We start from the raw sequence: 18,987 nt of genomic DNA on the forward strand, positions 1-18,987 counted from the left end.
AGGTAGGTCGAGGACTCGCAGCACACCTCGTCACTCAGTAGTAGACTCAAGAAAGTCATGCAATAGCTCCCACCTCCGGACAGGCACTGGCTTCCACCACATTGAATGCGGTGCCGGTATTGGCATACGAGAATACTCCTGGCGAAGCAGGACCATCCGAAAGAGCTGATAGTAAGAAGAAGATGAAGAAAAAAAGGTCAAACAGGCCCTTGGAAGGGGCGAGGTTTTGCACTTTCTACCAACTCTATGGGCATGACACTAGTGAATGTCGAGACGCCAATCGACGCCCTGATCGAAGCAACCCACACTCTTCCAGCAGGAGTGAATATACTCGTAGATCCGCCTCTCCGAACAAGGGAGAGAGAGGACATAGAGAGCAATCACCTCGGAGAAGAGAATCAAGAGACCGAGGTCAGTATAGACAGAGAGATAAGGCCCCATTCTCTGGGAGCCAAGTCATCAAGGAGATCAACACGATCATTAGGGGACTTCACATTGGTGGCAACATCAGGAACGCCCAAAGGAATTACACAAGGGAAGCAAATGACCCGTCAATGATTACCTACATTGTTAGTGAGTCACAAGTGGTTGATAAGATGGCCCCAATCACCTTCTCCCAAGAAGATGCAAATGGAGTTCACCACCCCTATTGTGACGCATTGGTTGTAAGAGCCGTAGTGGCTAGAAACGAACTCAAACGTATGCTTATCAACAATGGAAGTTCGGTGAACATACTGTTCGGCTCCACCTTCGACAAAATGCAAATTGAATATGGTTTGATCCCCATGACCGACCCACTATTCGAATTTACTGGAGACAGCATCGTCCCACGAGGGCGGATCACTCTACCCGTCGAGATGGGGTCAGCACCCCTAGTAGCCCAACACTTTATGGAATTCTTAGTGGTAGACCACAGATCGGCTTATCATGGAGTATTGGGCAGACCCGCTTTGAAAGATCTTTGGGCCGTCACTTCCATCCACTTCTTGTGTATGAAATTCTCAACTGAATATGGGATTGCTATGTTCTGAGGTGACCAAATGGGCTCTAGGGCATGTTATTTGAACTCTCTGAGAAAGTCGGAGCCCCGAATTGTTAACGTGATGATAATTGAAGATGCTAATGAAGCCAGTATGGACGTGGAAATGCTCGACGCTCCTGAACAAGGGCATACCTTCAACAGGAAGAAGACGTCAACATGGAAGAGGCCCCTGAACAAGGACACCCTCTTGATGAGTTAGATCCCCAGATAATTGACTCTGAACCAAATGCAACCCCAATGGAAGAACTAGAGACTTTCTCTGCAACCCAGAGGACCCCAGTCAGGTCTTGCGAATAGGAAAGGCACTGCCCCCTGAAGTCAAAGAGGAGATGGTAAGCTTCCTGAAAAGAAACTTGGATGTCTTCGCTTGGAAGCATGAGGGCATGGTGGGGGATAGATCCAAGGATCAGTTGTCACCATCTTAACATCAACTCCTCCTGTACCCCTCATCGGCAGAAAAGACGTGCCCTCAACCCAGAAATGTACGAGGCTCTCAAAGAGGAAATAGGCAAGCTTAGCCGTGGTGGTTTCATAAGGGAAGCCATCTACTCGAAGTAGATATCCAACCCGGTCCTGATGAAAAAACCCAGTGAGAAGTGGAGGGTGTGCGTAGACTTTACCAACTTGAATAAGGCGTGCCCTAAAGACAGCTTCCCACTTTCAAGAATAGACCAACTTGTGGATTCCACTGCTGGACATGAACTGTTGAGGTTCATGGATACATATTCAGGGTACAATCAGATACCCATGTTTCGACCTGACGAGGAAGCTACTTTATTCATCACAGACAGAGAACTCTACTGCTACAAAGACATGCCCTTTGGATTGAAAAATGTCGAAGCCACATATCAGAGATGGTCAACATGATGTTGGCCGAACTAATTGGCAGAACCATGGAGGTCTACGTGGATGACATGCCAGTCAAAAGCCTCCAAGCAAGCAAACACGTAAGTCACCTCGTCTAAATCTTTCAGATGCTTAGAAAATATAAGATGAAGTTGAATCTCCTCAAGTGCACCTTTGGGGTGATTTTGGGTCAGTTCTTGGGGTATATTGTTAACCAAAGAGGAATTGAAGCCAATCCAGTAAAGATAACGACCTTGCTGGAAATGAGATCACCTCAGAACCAAAGGAGGTCCAAAGCCTCAATGGTCAAATAGCCGCATTCAGTCACTTTATCTCCAGGGCCACTGATAAGAACTTACCCTTCTTCAAGGTACTTAAGCAAGGAAAGAAGTTCCAATGGGCTTCTGAGTGCGAAGAAGCCTTCCAGGGGCTGAAAAAGCACCTCGAAGAGGCACCTCTTTTGTCAAAACCTCAACTAAAGGAGTCTCTGCTGCTGTATTTGACAGTATCGGACGTGGCGGTTAGCGCTGTTCTAGTCAGAGAAGAAAATGAGCGATAGTTGCCAGTATACTACATTAGCAAATCACTCCTCCCAGCTGAAACATGATACCCAGACATAGAGAAATTGGCACTTACCCTCATCACAGCCTCAAGGAAACTGAGGCCATACTTCCAGGCCCACTCGATTGACGTTCTTACCAACTTCCCATTGAAGCAGGTGCTGTAGAGAACAGATGCATCAGGGCGCCTACTAAAATGGGCAATCGAGCTGAGCGAGTTCCACATATTATTTTGACCTCGGCGTGCTATAAAGGGCCAGGCTCTTGCAGATTTTGTGGTTGAGTTTGCCGAAGCCTCGAAAATGGAGGCAATAATGGAACTAGCCAAACCCCCAACCTGAAAATTGTTCGTAGATGGATCCTCAGGAGAGGCAGGCTCCGGGGCAGGAATAGTTTTGGAAAGCCTAGAGGGTCACAAGCTAAATTGCACAGTAAGGTTTAGCTTCAAAGCCTCGAACAACGCTGTCGAATACAAAACCCTTCTAGCGAGCCTTAGACTGGCAAGAGAAATGCAGGTCAGAAAGTTGATGGCCAGCAGTGATTCTCAGCTGATAGTGAATCATGTCAGTGGAAGCTTTGCGGCCAAAGACAACGGCATGGTCGCATATTTGAAATTGGTTCTGGACCTAGTCCCCCAGTTTGAAAGGTTTGAACTAATTCAAGTCCCACGCCTAGAGAATGCACATACAGACACCTTCTCAAAATTGGCCAATAGCAAGGATTCTGAGTTATTAAAAGTTGTCCCTATTGAACACTTGGCGAAGCCTTCCATTTTCGGAAGAGAAGAGGTACTTTGGATAGAAGGCACCCCATTATGGATGCAACACATCATCGCCTATCTAAAGGATCAGACACTACCTATTTCCAGAAGCGAGGCAAGGAAGTTGAGGAGAAGGGCTGCGCACTTCGTCCTGAAAGAGGATATGCTCTATAAAAGAGGCTTCACCTCACCACTTCTCAGATGTATGGGAGGCGAAGAGGCCACATATATACTTAGGGAAATTCATGAGGAAATCTGTGGAAATCACTCCGGAGGAGTGGCCCTGGTACATAAGGTTCTCCGTCAAGGCTACTTCTGGGTGACCCTGAAAGGGGATGCTTGCTAGTTTGTTCAGAAATGTGACAAGTGCCAGCACTTCTCGAATGTTCAAAGGCAGTCTTCTCAGAACCTCTCTGTGGTAACCAGCCCCTGGCCATTCGCCAAGTGGGGCATCGACTTCATTGGTCCACTCCCTAAAGGAAGAGGAAGCGCGACCTTCACCATTGTCGCCATTGACTACTTTACCAAGTGGGTCGAGACTGAACTTCTTGCAAAGATTACCGAGGCAAATACTACAAAATTTGTCTGGAAGAATATCATTTGCAGGTTTAGTATTCTCCACTCCTTAGTGTCCAACAATGGGAGACAGTTCAACGACAGGAAAATGCGGGAATTGTGCGACGAATTGGGGATAAAAAAAGATTTCTCAATGCTTCATCACCCGCAAGCAAATGGATAAGTTGAGGCAGTAAACAAAACCATCAAGCATACCCTGAAAAGGACGCTTGACACATCTAAAGGGGCTTGGGTCGATGAACTTCCCCACGTCCTCTGGGTAATCCGAACCACAAACCGAACTGCCACTAGGGAAACACCATTCTCTATAACCTACAGGGCCGAGGCCATGAGCTCGGTCGAGGTTGGTGTCCCATGATACCGTCGAATACACTTCAACGAGATCAGTAGCGACGAGGCTCGGGTGAATGAACTCTACCTCCTTGAAGAAAGGAGGGATACCTCCCAGGTGAATTTGGCAAAGTATCATAAGAAGATGACCCGCTATTATAATTTTATGGTCAGAAGCCGAACTCTTCGCCTGGGGGACCTCATCCTCAAGAGGGTCTTCCAATCATCAAAGTTAACCGGGTCAGAAGTGTTTGGACTGAACCGGAAGGGTCCTTACCGCATCCGCAAGGAATCCTGAATTGGCACTTTCGAAATTGAAGACATGGCAAAGAAGGCACTACCTCATCAATGGAACATCAAACACTTAAGGAAATATTATCAGTGATGGGTTTTTGTTCTGATCCGATCTCGATGTTGTCTGATAAGTGCGTGTCCCGATCCAATCTCATTTGTAATTTTCCTATCTTACTGAGCGCTGAAAATGCCTTGGTAATGGATAACGTAACTTTTTAAGTATTGATACTTCAGTTCTTTGTCACATTGGTTATCAAATTGTTACATCAATCCCTTAGTATGATTACTTAAGTGGTCCGATCTTCTGATTGTTGTTAAGAGATGCTTAGTCTTAAAAGTTTGTCATTCATATATGCGTAAACGGATTAATACGATAAGAAAGTAGAAGCAATAACACTTGGTATCTTTTTTTTTCATTTCATTCACTTCAAATTTACAAGAGGTCGAAGCCATTACAAAGTAAGCCTACTCACGGGAGGCTCCTCCCCGCCAGCCTCTGCCCTGCCAGCCCCGGGAGCTGCTGGAGTGTCCTCTGCCAACCTATCAGGCCGGCTTTCAGTAGGTCCCTCGAACTCTACCTCTAAAGAGGAGATGTCCAAAGTAGGGTGGACCTTTTTTAGCCGACCCAATATGCCTTGGGCAGTCCAGGAGGCCCAGAAATTTGCAAAGTCGTCGTACAGGGGATGTTCCTCGAAGTGGTCAATGAAATTTTGAACAGCCACTTCCCTTGTCGACTTTAGTTCCTCCTTCAGGGAGGCAATTTCCTCAGACTGGGCCTCCGTCCTCTACCTTAGCTCAGCTTTCTCTTTATTGGAGGTCTCCAGAGCCTCCGTGGCGAGCCGGTGGTGCTCGTTGGCATGATCTACACTTCGGGTCAAGGCAGCCACCTGACATTCCACTTCATACAGCTCCTTTTTCAGTCGCTCTATTTTTCCTGCAGCAACCATCAGCTGGGTCTCAGCCTCCGTCCTCCTTTTCTCTTCCTCCGCAGCATTGGCCCAAGCCTCCCTCACTTTGTCCCCATGTTGCATCTCCTCCTCGAAGCGCTTGACAAGGTCCTCCTTCTTGGAGTTGAGGTCCTTCACCAAACCTTCGAGTTGGATGCTGGTGCTCAGAGCCCAGGCCACGTAGGCACTATTGGCCGCCACCAAGTCCTCGGCTGTGCAAGAGGTGGTGTGGTCCATCCACTCTTCAATCCAATACTTATTGTGGACCATCGCCACTGCAGCCGTTTCTGGGAGGAGAGCCTCCAGTACTTCTTTAACTAGCTCCTCGAAGTTCGAGCCCAGAAAGTCTACCTCCTTTGAGGGATGGGCTCTTTTCTTCTTAGGCTCCTCGGTACCTAGGCAAGAGAGATGGTAGCAACTGGCGTCTTGGCCGGGGCAGGTGGAGCCTCTGATGGCATGGACGTTCTCTCCGGAATGGCCACCCTGGTAGGAATTGTGGTTTGCCTCAGAATAGGGGGTAGCCTTGCAAACGTTGGCCGCTTCAAAGGGGCTGAGGTTTCTTCCCCTTCCGAAGCAGATTAGCCTCTGGATCCTTAAGCACCTCCTCCTCTGTCGGAGGCGGGAGCCTCTTGCTGGCATCTACTATGTCCTCCATCTACTTCTTGTAAGAGGAGGAGGAGGTCTTCAAGGTCCTCGCTTAGGCCATCATCTTCTGTATTGTTTTGAAGTCGGGCCAGAGAGGCATCTTCTTATTGAAGTTATCTGCAAGAAACAAGTAAATTAGTACAAGTGTAAACGACTCGAAAATATTCAAAGGTATTCGCTTCGAGACATTACCTTGTGAGACCATCAGGTCGTGTGTCACAAAATGAAGGTTCTTTCTGATCAGTCGATGGAACGACCTCTTCTTTGGAGGCAGTTGATAGATCATGCAGATGATCTCGAAATTGTTTGAAGATAGCTCGCAATGAAGAAGAGTGCCTTCAAAAAATGAATACGAGTGTTAGTTATAATTCGAACCGAAGAGAATAAAAAAGAAATATAGCTACAATACTCACTAAGTGTCGAGTACTTCGTGGGGACCGTAAGAAGTGTCAGGGGGTCCCTCTCCATTGTGTCCCATCTCCCGATAGCCTAGCACCACGAGCTCTTCCACTCCTTGATGGAGCTCAGCAAATCGAGCACGAATGGAGTGTGGAAACCCCAAGAGGTCAGGTAATACCAGCCCTTAGTCTTATCCTCCCCCCCCCGGCTGTTACTTTCGGAATATAGAGGGTCTGAAAAATTGAGAAGGGCATCTCCACTTCTAGTGACGCCTCTTTCCATAACATCCAGGAGCCCACCATCTGGCTCCAAGAGTTCGAATTCAGTTGGGTCGGTGCTAAGCCGTAAGACCTAAGCACCATCTGGAAAATGGGTGAATTGGAAGCCTATGGCCAGCCCTAAAGATCACCTCGCTTATCGCTACACGCCCTGGCCTAGGGTAGCAGACCCTCTCGGAAGGCTCGGGTAGGATCAGGTCTACGCTATCAGGTATCCTATATTCGGTCCTAAGTCTTTTTAGGTCGACCTCCTTTAGCTTGGAGGGGTAATTCGACGCCCCCAATGCACAGAGATATCTACTGGGCTATCTGGCCTCTTCCAAATATTCTCTCCCTAGTATCGCCTCGGCTACTTCGGATGAGGTCGCCACAATGGGCTTATCCATCCGTAAGAACTCTAGCCCCCTTCTCGAACTAGCATTACCCTCGGAGGCCATTTTCAGAAAGAAAAAATCTCAAAATAGTTACTAAAACTTACGAGTTTGAGTGCTCCCCAGTCGAAAATGGTCAAAAAGTGGTGCGTGGTTGTCGGAAAACCAAAGTTCTCGCCGAAAATGCTTGACGAACGCCGAAAATCGCAAAGAGATTTGAGAGCAATGGAGTTTTCTATTTTTGCAAGAGTAAAAAACTCAAAAAGTGCTCAACTCCTCTTTTTATAGAGCACTCCAACTAATCTCCCACCGTTAAATTCAAATGCAATTAATCTAGGCTGTCCGTCGCACCATCAATCTAGGCCGTTGAAATGAAACACCAGATTTGATCTACGGCTAAGATCTTGTTGTGATCCTCACACTCACATATAACACGTCACCTCGATCACCACCAACCGTCAACAATAAGTAGCCACAGCAGCCTTTTAGGGGAATGGGCGTTGCATCCAACTGTCACCTTGGAAATACACAGCAGCTGTCAAATCATTTAACGTCAGACACGTCCGCCTCGGATCGAGCTCCTCACTCAACCTTACAAAGTTTAGGCGTACCTGACGTGGAGTCCCCTGTGGGTCATTGCTTCGATCGCTGCGCTCGCTCCTAAGCTTTACAAAGTTTTAGCCATCTCCCAACGCGTCATCCCTTGTGGGTCAGCGCACCGGTGGCAGATGAGCTCTTCACTCAACTTTACAAAGCTTAGGCGTACTTGACGAGGAGTCCCCTGTGGGTTATCGCCTCGGTCGCTGCGCTCCCTCCTAAACTTTACAAAGTTTTAGCCATCTTCCAACGCGTCGTCCCCTGTGGGTCAGCGCACCGGTACATATAAGCTCCTCACTCAACTTTACAAAACTTAGGCGCACCTGAAGTGGAGTCCCCTGTGGGTCATTGCCTCAGTCGCTGCGCTCCCTCCTAAACTTTACAAAGTTTTAGCCATCTCCCAACGCGTTGTCCCGTATGGGTCAGTGCACCGGTGGCAGATGAGCTCNCTCCCTCCTAAACTTTACAAAGTTTTAGCCATCTCCCAACGCGTTGTCCCGTATGGGTCAGTGCACCGGTGGCAGATGAGCTCGTTACTCAACTTTACAAAACTTAGGTGCACCTGACGTGGAGTTCCCTGTGGGTTATCGGCTCAGTCACTGCACTCCCTCCTAAGCTTTACAAAGTTTTAGCCATCTCCCAATGCGTCGTCCTCTGTGGATCAGCGTACCGATGGGAGATGAGCTCTTCACTCAACTTTACAAAACTGAGACGCACCTGACGCCGAGTCCCCTGTGGGTCATCTCCTCGGTCGTTGCATTGACAATCTCCCCACACATCGTCTAGCTCGTCAACACCTCGACCTCGCGTAAATTTTTTCCCTCACACAGTGGTGAAGATTTAGCGCATCTACCAATGATCAACGCTTCGGTGAACACAGAAAATTGACCCTCAAGTTCTCACAAATCACGATTCCCATCCCAAGGCGCATATACCCGATCGGGAAGACAAGTCCACCCATGATATAAATATTCATACCTGGACTTGGGAGACCACTGTTACGTCCCTAACTGAACCCACATCAGGTGAGATATGGAACACTCATATGAAGTGGTTCAACTTCGAAAAGTCCACCACCACATCAGGCGAGGTCTGGAACGCTTATATGAAGTGGTTCCAATTGAGATGATCTTCTATCACACTACAAGACATATGTAATTCTGCATGACTGGCCGAAGCACCCTATCCCCCTGAAGCCAAGGCGAAATGATCCTCGTGGACCTCAGTCTGAGGATCCGCTGTCGATTTCAGAATGAGATCTTTGTCAAAATCTTTTCTGCCCCTAAGGTTTAAAGTGATTTGACGTCTTCATGAGGTTAGTTGATGTGACCTATCAACTTTATGTCAACTCAACTTGGGAGAAGTAACTACCCGCCCGCTCTACAGACGAGGCTGATTGACGCCTATGAGCAGACGCCTCATATCGTTCAGATGTATACACGTGTCTCACATCCAACGACTCTTCTCACCTATAAATACCCAAGGCTTAGCAAGAGATAAAGTTAATGAAATTTTTCTTATTTAGCGCTCCATGGCAAGCAAATATATATTCTCTTTCCCACTATTTTGCACAACCTTGATACTATTCCGATCACCTGAGTTTAACTTGACTGTTGGAGCGTATACGGTCGTCGTCACCCCCGCTGGTCTCGGTCGTGTATATCTGATCGTGCGTTGATTGTGCGCATGGAGGAATACGTGGAGTGGCTATCGATTGGCCACGTGGAGGATCCAATTATCGAGGTCAACAGTGCTGATAACGAGTTATATAAAGAGAGAAAAGAGAAAAAAAAATAAAGAGAAGTTAATAGATTTGTATGCATTTTATTAAGAATCAGAGCACTATATTTATAGGTAAGAATCAAGAATACAATGATAATAATTTTTAGGGCTGTATGAGTAAAATTGTCATTTACTAATAAATCTTAATAATCTTGCCATTTACAACAATATTTGATTTGTGAATAATGAAACTCTGACCCTATTTTTTTAGAATATTGATCTTTAAATATTGGGTAGCACATAATTTCCACTTCAAATTTTCCCTTTTCCAAAGACCACTGATATTCCTTGAAATCCTTATGCAATGGCCAAACTTTCACTATTCAAACCAATAAAAGTTTTCATGTTTTTCTATGTAGGATAAGTTATGGCAATATAATCAGATTCTTCTATATAAAGTTCAAAGTGGTCAACTGAATCAAAATATTAGATACAAAACTTAATGGTTTTTGACAAAATATATATATCATGTTAATCTTGTCGTAGAGTATAACATGAAAATTCTTGGTCTGGTAAATTTTGGATTACAGGTTCTACTTAAATTTAGGCTCAAATTTGACCATTTTACAATCGTAAAACCCATTTTTTTCCCCAACATATGATTCACATAATTTGTAATAGGAAAATTACAAGAATTTGCTATAATACCGGTTGGTTACCATTCCAAAGACAGAAATTTTGGGCGCCAGATCTACAAGATTAATGCTATTAATAGCATTTATTGTGTTTAACGTATAATAGGGCCAATAGATTGGTCTTGTCCATACATTTAATTGAATATAGAGTAATGTTATCTATAGTCGCTCATTGAGGTAGTCGCCTACGTTGCATCTTACATGGCGATTTGTGATTTGATTCATTAATGTGTTAGTTTTTTATTTGGTCTCACGCATCAAATTACTAATAGACACATGTGTACCACATAGAACGAATGTGATAGTGAGCGAATAGCATTATTCTTGAATATATCACTTCATGTTATATATCTTGACAACTAGACTAGTGTTAAATACCATTTGTGCTAGATTTACAAAGGTCAATTCCACAGCTATGAATCCATTATGCATGATTTCGATTCTTGATATCTAATTCATTTATCCTTATAACTCGCAAATATTCAAGTAATCAAAAATTTGATCTGGTGCATATATGCACCCTACTCATATATATTGCACCACAAAGAATTAGGAGTCATGACACAAATTAAACTAAAACGTGAAATGGCATTTTCTTCTCCCTGCTTGTTTTTGTTCATTCTCGTTTCAGTAACCTGTCTTTATTTCCAATTCACATCTGCAGAAACCGACATGAAAGCTTCTGATTTGGTTAGTGAAATATGCTCGAAAACACGAAATATCTCCGAGTGTTTGTATGAATTAAGAGGAGACGAGGGAAAAAACCTTAGCCAAATAGCCCAATCATTAACTTTCGTAGCACGTGTTACGGCATTTTTAGTGAATGACATAGCTCAATTGTGTGAAAAACAAGTAAAAAATTATCTCCAGAAGGAGAGATGTCGTTCGTGCGTGGAGAATTATGTTCGTATCATGGAAGATCTTGTAGATTGGAAGCAATCTGTCGACTCTGGAAACTATCAAAATCTGCCATCAAAAGCAGATGCCATGTCGAAAGAGGCTGAATCATGTGACAAAAACTTTGAACAGCCACCAAGTGAACCTCCACAACTCATACTAGGCACAAAAACTTTTCTAGATATTTGTAGCATCCTTGTGGTTGTTTCCTATAAATTAGCAGGTCGAATTATCTAATTTTTATTTAATTTCGAAAGTATAATCTACAAAATAATGCTTATCGTTGACCTCAATTAAGGAAAATTTTCTGCGTTAATTACCAACTGCAATATGAAAGTTTTTTGCTTCTTTTCATCATTAATATTGTTCACATCAAGTTCAGATTTGGATTCATAAATGCTAGACAGTAGAAATCGAGGAATTAAGTCAAAAAATATTACAAGTTGTAATCTGTAGATTTTGACAACTCTAATATCCTCCCTCAATCTTGATGCGCTTCGCACCGGGATGAAAAACTGGATTTGTTGCCAAGAATTTCGCTCCCATATGTTCACGATAGACTTCTGAGATAAATGAACTGCTAACTCTGACAGTATTTGCCGCAGCCAAATAATTTTAGACTTGGCCAAGGCACTTGGATTTAGATAGTTAACACGAAGAGCAATCGTACCGTTGAAATACCTCAAAACCCTTTTTAAAGCTTGCTAATAAGCTTCTGTAGCGGCATTAAAGTACTGGGGATGTTGGAGAGCGCGAAAGGCTTGATGAGGTCGTAATACTGTTACCACTAACTCAGCTATGAGGTCGCCGAGTTGGCACTAGGAGCTTGCTATGGCTTTTGTGAATATGGCCACGAGCGACTCTTCTACCGGTCGATGCAACTCTTCATACGATGTTGGACTCGTACTGTAATGTGGGCGATTCGGTGGAACTGCACCTGGAACCAAATCAATGTGATATTGAACATTACAAGGGGCGGATGACCCGCATATTGACTCAAGGAACAAATCCTCAGAGCATTTCCAATCACATCACCATTGCACCATAATTCATCAAAGTACACCAAATTTTTGGTGCCAATCTCCTCCAACCCATTGCACCATTTTGGTACATTTTTACCACTCTCTTCCCCTTTGCACCAATTTTTTTAAGGACATATTTGTCCATTTGTTATACAATAAATTTTAATTCTAATAACAACAACAACAACAATAATAATAATAATAATAATAATAATAATAATAATAATAATAATAATAATAATAATATCAACTTTAGAAAGATAATTATCTTATCTTTTTAATCTTATTACTTAAATAGTCATATGTAAAATTAAATAAAAATATAATTTTAAATAAAAGCGATTGGCTATAAGTCTGGCCTTGTATTTAATGTCATTTTCCCTCCTTTTAATTTTAAAGATTCATTTACAGTCTATAACTCCCTTTCCTTCAGGCCTTTTCTCCAAAATCCAAGTCTTATTCTTTTTAAGGGATTTCATCTCATCATGCATGGCAGCTAGCCAATACTTGGAATCCATACTACTTATAGTATCTTCAAAGGACTCAAGTTTGTTCATCATCAAACTTGACAGGGGGTCTTATTTCTATTCTTTGTCTATCTTTAGCAAGAAGGTAATTACTTAAGGGTTGATTTGCTCCCAAATCATTCTCAATTTCAAGTTCATAACCTTCGTCACCAAGTGTCATTATTTTCATTTTTACTTTGAGGCTTTGAGCTTCCGATTGTTCAGTTTCATCTCCAACCTGCCCCATCTCAATTTCAGTTTCCCTTTCTACATTTTTGTTCTGATTTAAGGTGTCTTGTTTTCCCTCCCCATTTAAACGAGGAAAATCATTCACATGAAACACCACATTTCTACTTATAATGATCTCATACCCTTTGGTTTCCTTAATTCATAGCCTATACCCTTTAACTCCTTCACCATAGCCCAAGAAGACACATTTAAGGGCCTTAGATTCTAACTTTCCTTTAGACTGATGTGCAAAAGCTGCTTATCCAAAGACTTTCAGATTACTAAGGTCAATAGTTTTCCAGCCCACACATGTTCAAGAGTCTTAAATTTTATAGCACTAGCAGGACACCTATTGATTAAGTAACTAGCATTTTTTTGCAACTTCCTTCCAAAATAGCTTTGGAAGACTAGAACTTAAGAGCATACATCTAATTCTTTCAAGAATAGTCCCATTCATTTTTTCAGCCAAGCCATTTTGTTGTAAGGTGTGTGTCACAGTTTTCTGTCTCAATATACCTTGCATTTTGCAGAACTCATCAATTTCAAAATTGCAACATTCTAAACCATTATCTGTTCTTAGTAATCTAATCCTTCTTTCAGTTTGATTTTCAATCAGTATTTTCCACTCTTTGAAAGCATTAAAAGTGTCAGATTTTGATCTTAGGAGAAAAATTCAAACTTTTTTCTAGAGTAATCATCAATAATCAAAATGAAGTACTTAAAACCAGTGTGAGTAGGCACAGAAGTTGGTCCCCAAAGATGAACATGCAAGTATTCAAGTATTGACACAAATTTATGCATTCCAGGTAAGAATGGAAGTCTATTGTGCTTTGCTAAAACGCAATAATCACAAAAACCGAGTTTCTCAATATTATCCTCTCCAAAGGTACCTTGTTTTTTCAGAATCCGCAATCCTTTGTCACTAACATGATCTAATCTCTTATGCCACATTTGTGACTTATCATTTTGAACAAAAATTGCTTCTGAAGTGGAATCAATAAAATTTTGTGTTTGTAAAATGTAAAGTTCATGTCTCTTGGGGGCTTCTATAATAAACTTTGAGCCCCTCAAGATTTTTATGTATCCCATATTGATCATGATATGATATTTCAGGTCATCTAGGAAAAGAAATAAGATTTCTTTGTAAGTCAGGTACATACCTTGTCTTTTTCAAGACAAGCTCATTATTACCCTTTACTTTTAAGGTGATAGTTCATATTCCCTTAACCTGACATGTCATATAATTACCGATTAAAACTTAGCCTCCATTTACATTTTCAAACTTAGCGAGCCACTCTTTATTTGGACATATGTGAAATGTGCAACCTGAGCCAAGAATCCATTCTTGATTAGGTGGACTGTTTATTGCAACATAGTTTTCATCAATATTGACCTCATTATTATAGGCCAAGGCTGCACCATCATCAATTTTAGACTTATTCGTCAAATCATTAAGTCTTTCGAGACAATCTTTAATAAAATAACCCCTTTCTTGATAGTAAAAACATTTCTTACCTTTTGTCTTTACTTTCATTTTATCTTTAAAGTGTTCCTTCTTTTGTGTCCAAATTTCTTGTTGAAGTTAACATTCTTGGGATTTGTTTTGGATTTGGCCATTAAGTTTTCCCCACTATAAAGTCTCTCTCTCTCTCTCTCCAAATCTTAACTCTAACTCTTTATTTCTTAAGGCATTTATTATCACATATGTGGTTAGAGCTTCCCTCCCATACTCAATAGCATTTTTAACATCTTTGTATTTATCACCAGTTGAGTTCAATAAGACCACAGCCAACTGATCTTTTAAGAGTTTTTCGTCACAGTTGGCTAAGTCATGGGATAATCTGTTGAATCTATCAATGTTAACTTCAAGATCCAAAGTTAGGTCCAGTTTAAAACCAAAAGATTATTTTAGAAGATACAATTTATTAGGAATGGTTTTATTTAAATATGTATCTTCTCTAAGAATATTATCATATAGATGCAGAAAAATAGAGCTCCATGCAGTTTCATCAAGTTCAATTATCTTGTTTTCTTCTAAATTAGCAGGTCATGACCCATTAATTGCTTTTGCACATTTTTGTTGAAGTAAAATAGCTCTCTTTTTTTTGCACCAAAGACTAAAGTCTCCTTTACCATTAAAAATGTCCAATTCAAATTTTGTAGAAGTCATTTAAAAAAAATTGAATGCTAATAGTACATGCAGATCACACAGACACCACAAGAGTATCTACATTTTTATAAACAATGGTTCAACAATGTCACAGCAGTTTATTAACAAAACAATTCAATCAGTGAAGGGTATCACAAAGAACAAGCATAAGTCACAGTAAAATATGTATATAGTAATCAAGAACACATGCAAGAATCTAAATCTAGATCTTTGACTCAAATCAAGACAACCCTCAGATTCTAGATAACTTACAAGGTTTCCGGACAAAGATATTGTCAAGAACATCTCAAGTCTAGAATTTTAAACATGTTTACAACAGGACTTCAAGTATAAGCAAGTATTCTTTACTATAAATTGTAAAACAAGAACAATCTCACGAGATCTCTTTATTAGGGTTTCAAGAAATAGCAAAAACACTACTGAATCGGTGTCACCTTTCAGATCTACTATAATGGAGACCAAGAACCTCCGTCTAATAGCTCTAATACTACTGTTAAGATTAGATTCTATCGATTAGAGATCTTAATCAATAAAAATTGTATTGTAAACTAAAAATACAGAAATTAAAAAAACGAAGAACACAATATTTTCGCCCTAATGCAAGAGGTTCAGAACTAAAATTCCTAATCTCCTTTTGAGCTTTCGCCTCGGGAAGAAACCACTTGTATTAAGAAATTGAACCATGAAATCGTTCGTAATGTACACAACCAAAGGACTCAAAATTAATCACTCAAGATAACATCATAAAACCTCTCGATCGATACATCTAAGTTCACTCAAGAACATACGACTCAATTAGACGTTACAAATCACTTGAGAGATGTAAGAAGAATTTGAAAGAGTCTCAAGCATCTTGAGAGGCAGAGAGAAAGTGAATAGTGAACTTTTTGTCCATCAAACCCTAGGCAGACGGATGAGTATATAAGAAATCACCAGAAGGTCAGCCATCCAATGATCATTAGGGTGACACTTGGCATCATCTCACGCATCAAAAGATCAATTAAAGAAGTCATGTTATGAGAAGACGCATTTTTAAAAATTACAAAGTGAAGGTCAAATAATTCGGTTAATAGACCAATTAAGCAATCCAGTCAGCCTTTAAGTTGCTTTCACATCATTGTACCATAACTCCACATATTATAATTAAATTTTGACAAAAAAATTGATGAAACATATGATCGAAAAGTTATTGGTCCTGTGAATTTTGAAATTAAAATTAATTGTCGACTTCGACTAAATTTTAATTTGATTTTAATATGCACGGGCTTTAGAATCCCATCTTACTATTTCTGGACTATAGAATTAAGGGAAAATTGTAGCCACAATCCCAAACATTTCGCTTATTAGCAGATTGACCCAAACCTTTCATTTGCGCCTCATATTGTACCAAGAAAATTCTCACTTGAAATCAAAATGGATGGTTTCCGTTAATTTGACCATTAGTTGACCAAAAGTCTATGATGTAACCAAATGTTGACTAATGTGTTAGAGGATAAATTGGTAAATTTACATTTGTAATATAAATTAAAATAATTAAATAATAAAAAAAAGATAAAAAGTCAACCCACCTACCTACGCAAACCATTTCTTTCTTGAATTAAACTCCTTGGACAGGTTGAAGGCAGGAAGCAAGAAAATAGACTGATTTGGATGTATTTTTTTAAAATTTTCAAACTGTCCAATTGCTTATTGACACATGGCGCCCTTTTTTGTACTCTATTTTCTACCATGAATCTGTAGCATCTTTCTTCTTTCTTGTCCATTTGCATATAACCCCGTTCCTTTGTCTCAAAATCGTTGCCATCGCACCCAAGTCGCTAACCTCTACATTTACCCAGGTCGTTGACCACCATCACTACCTAGGCCGATTGCCACCACCATCTACCCTTCACCAAAACCTTGGCTGAAGCTCTCAACAGCTCCTCCCAATCAAACACCTAAATTGTGATTAGGGAACTTTATTTTCAATTTCTTACTATAATTTACTATACTATTTTTCAATTTCAAGTTGTCATATTTGTGTTTCAGATCTAAAATTTGAAACTAATTTTGATATCAGATTTGTTTTTGAGATTTTGGCATTGCTGTGGTGTAAGTGTAGTGTTATTGAATGAAGGTTGTTGATGGTGAGGAAAAATAATGGCGGAGTGGCAGTTAGATAGTGGTGATGGCGTGAAAGTTCGATCGGGATGATAATTAGCTTTAAAGTTGATCATAGAGGGCTTAAAGGCGAGCACTCTTGTCGGTTTCTCTCTATAATAAATGTTTGGGGGTTGAGGCGATGGCAGCTAGTAGTGGCAGGTGGGTGAGGCGATGTTGCTTGAGGAAACTACTAGTTTTGATGTGATGTTGGCGTTGAAGATTGAGAAGGTGGCAGTGGCGATCAGCAACCGAGTGAGGGTGGTTTTGGTTTTTTCGTAGGGGAAGGAAATGAGGGTGCGTGGGTGTGGTTTTGTTTTTTGTTTCTTAATTTTTGATTTAATTATTATTATAATTATATTTTTTGGTAGAAAATATAAATTTACAATGTTTCCTTTTTGAAATTTGGTTAAAATAAGTCAAATTTTATTATTCTAGTCATCTAATGATCAAACTAAAGAAAACCATCCATTTGGACTCCAGATGAGACTTTCTGGAAGGTTTGTTATCGTGGATGGTACAAATGAAAGATTGGGTCAAGTTCGCTAATAAATGAAAAATTTAGTACCTTGGCTACAATTTTCCCTAGAAATAATTATTGAATTGTGAGAGAGTTGATATTAAATGTGATGAATTTTTATTTTTATTTTTTGAAAAAAATTTAAAAATCGTATTAGGAAAGGATTTAGAATGTGATGGGTACATAAAATTTGTGTGAATCTATAGTGTTTAAATTAATGATTTAATAACCACGTTATTAGAATGATATATGGATAAAAACAGTAATTTTTCAAATTAATACTTCAGTAGAAATGGATATATAGTGAAATAGATATATAACAATCATGGAGGTAAAAAGCAGCTCTTCCAATCAAATACTTGTTGATTCAACTAAATATGAGGACTCATTTATAGTCACAATATAGTTGGTTTACATGAATATTTTACATGAATATTGAGTAATTGGCTTGATCAACAAATCATTTATTCGTGCACGAATACTGATTTGGACCGAAAAGAATTGGAAAGTCCAAATTCAAATTTTTTAATTAGGAATTTTGCATGTTTAGTCCCAACCTTGTGAATTGTAAATTTTTTTTTTCGAAACTGCTACAGGTACACTTTCGTTTACATCATAGATTACATTCTTCCAAGAAACGTGATCTACACCTTTCCTTTTCCCACCAATGCATAGGAAGAATGTCGTCCTAGCATTATTCATCCTTCTTTAGCATGAAACATTTCAACCTTCGAACACGTAGCAAAATTCGTCTTTCATCCATTTAGACCAACATCCATGAAAATTGACGAATTTGCTTTCCTCTTCAAATAAACCAAAAAAATAAAAAGCAACTAGATAGTAAAATGGAGGAATAATTACAACATAAGCTCCAAATCTCTCCAAATCTACAATATATTAAATTGGGGAATTAAGGAGACGTTTGAATATCAATTTTACCTTTACATATTTTTCTATATGCCCAATATGCCCTAATTTGGTCTACAAAAAGGGGGAAAATTTTGAAAGGTTGCATTGATATGACATTTATTATTTATTCTTTTTTGAAAGTTGTTTTAATTGACAATTACATATGATACACCTAAGTTTAGATAAAAAAAAATGGAATACCAAATGATTCAATTTATTTCCTCTAAATATATAAGATAATTAATTATTATTATTACTTTTAAAAATTAAGTCAATTAATTTCCACTAAATACAATTGTTACTAATTATTAGTACATAATTATAAAAACATTATTACATACAATTAAAAGAAATTATAATAATATTACATAAACGTGATTAAGAGCATTATTGGTTTACATTATTTACATTCATTTGTAATGAATTCTAAAATTTGCATTATATATATAGTATTAAAACGATAATATCAATAAGGGTAATTATATTACCATTGTACAATTTACTTGCCACATCACATTATAATTACACCACAAT

At 40.0% G+C, this 18,987-nt stretch overlaps 1 protein-coding gene and 1 long non-coding RNA gene across 2 annotated transcripts in view; one reads left to right on the forward strand and one right to left on the reverse strand.

Moving 5' to 3' along the window:
• Positions 1-11,316, forward strand: part of LOC111371562 — a 16,603-nt gene extending 5,287 nt beyond the window's left edge. Inside the window, exon 4 of the long non-coding RNA XR_002698605.1 lies at positions 10,727-11,316. This is a non-coding gene — a long non-coding RNA (uncharacterized LOC111371562). The remainder of the gene's footprint in view (positions 1-10,726) is intronic.
• A 1,208-nt stretch (positions 11,317-12,524) lies between these two features.
• Positions 12,525-14,249, reverse strand: LOC111371096. Its single transcript, XM_022993007.1, has 5 exons — positions 14,042-14,249; positions 13,441-13,833; positions 13,232-13,342; positions 12,889-12,970; positions 12,525-12,837 (listed from the first exon to the last, which is right to left on the reverse strand). The coding sequence occupies exons 1-5, from the start codon at positions 14,247-14,249 to the stop codon at positions 12,525-12,527; spliced, it is 1,107 nt and encodes a 368-aa protein (XP_022848775.1).
• Between the last annotated feature and the right edge of the window lie 4,738 nt (positions 14,250-18,987).

The sequence above is a fragment of the Olea europaea genome, chromosome 22 (assembly GCF_002742605.1).
Source record: "Olea europaea var. sylvestris chromosome 22, O_europaea_v1, whole genome shotgun sequence".
Taxonomy (NCBI): Eukaryota; Viridiplantae; Streptophyta; class Magnoliopsida; order Lamiales; family Oleaceae; genus Olea; species Olea europaea.

What these genes read in the sequence shown, in the direction of transcription:
- LOC111371096 (XM_022993007.1), bottom strand. Translation starts at nt 14,249, where the DNA reads ATGAAAGTAAAGACAAAAGGTAAGAAATGTTTTTACTATCAAGAAAGG. An exon ending in AGAATGGATTCTTGGCTCAG is followed by an intron (nt 13,834 to 14,041) that starts GTTGCACATTTC and finishes TTCTTTTCCTAG; the next exon opens with ATGACCTGAAATATCATATC. An exon ending in TGAGTTCTGCAAAATGCAAG is followed by an intron (nt 12,971 to 13,231) that starts GTATATTGAGAC and finishes TTGGATAAGCAG; the next exon opens with CTTTTGCACATCAGTCTAAA.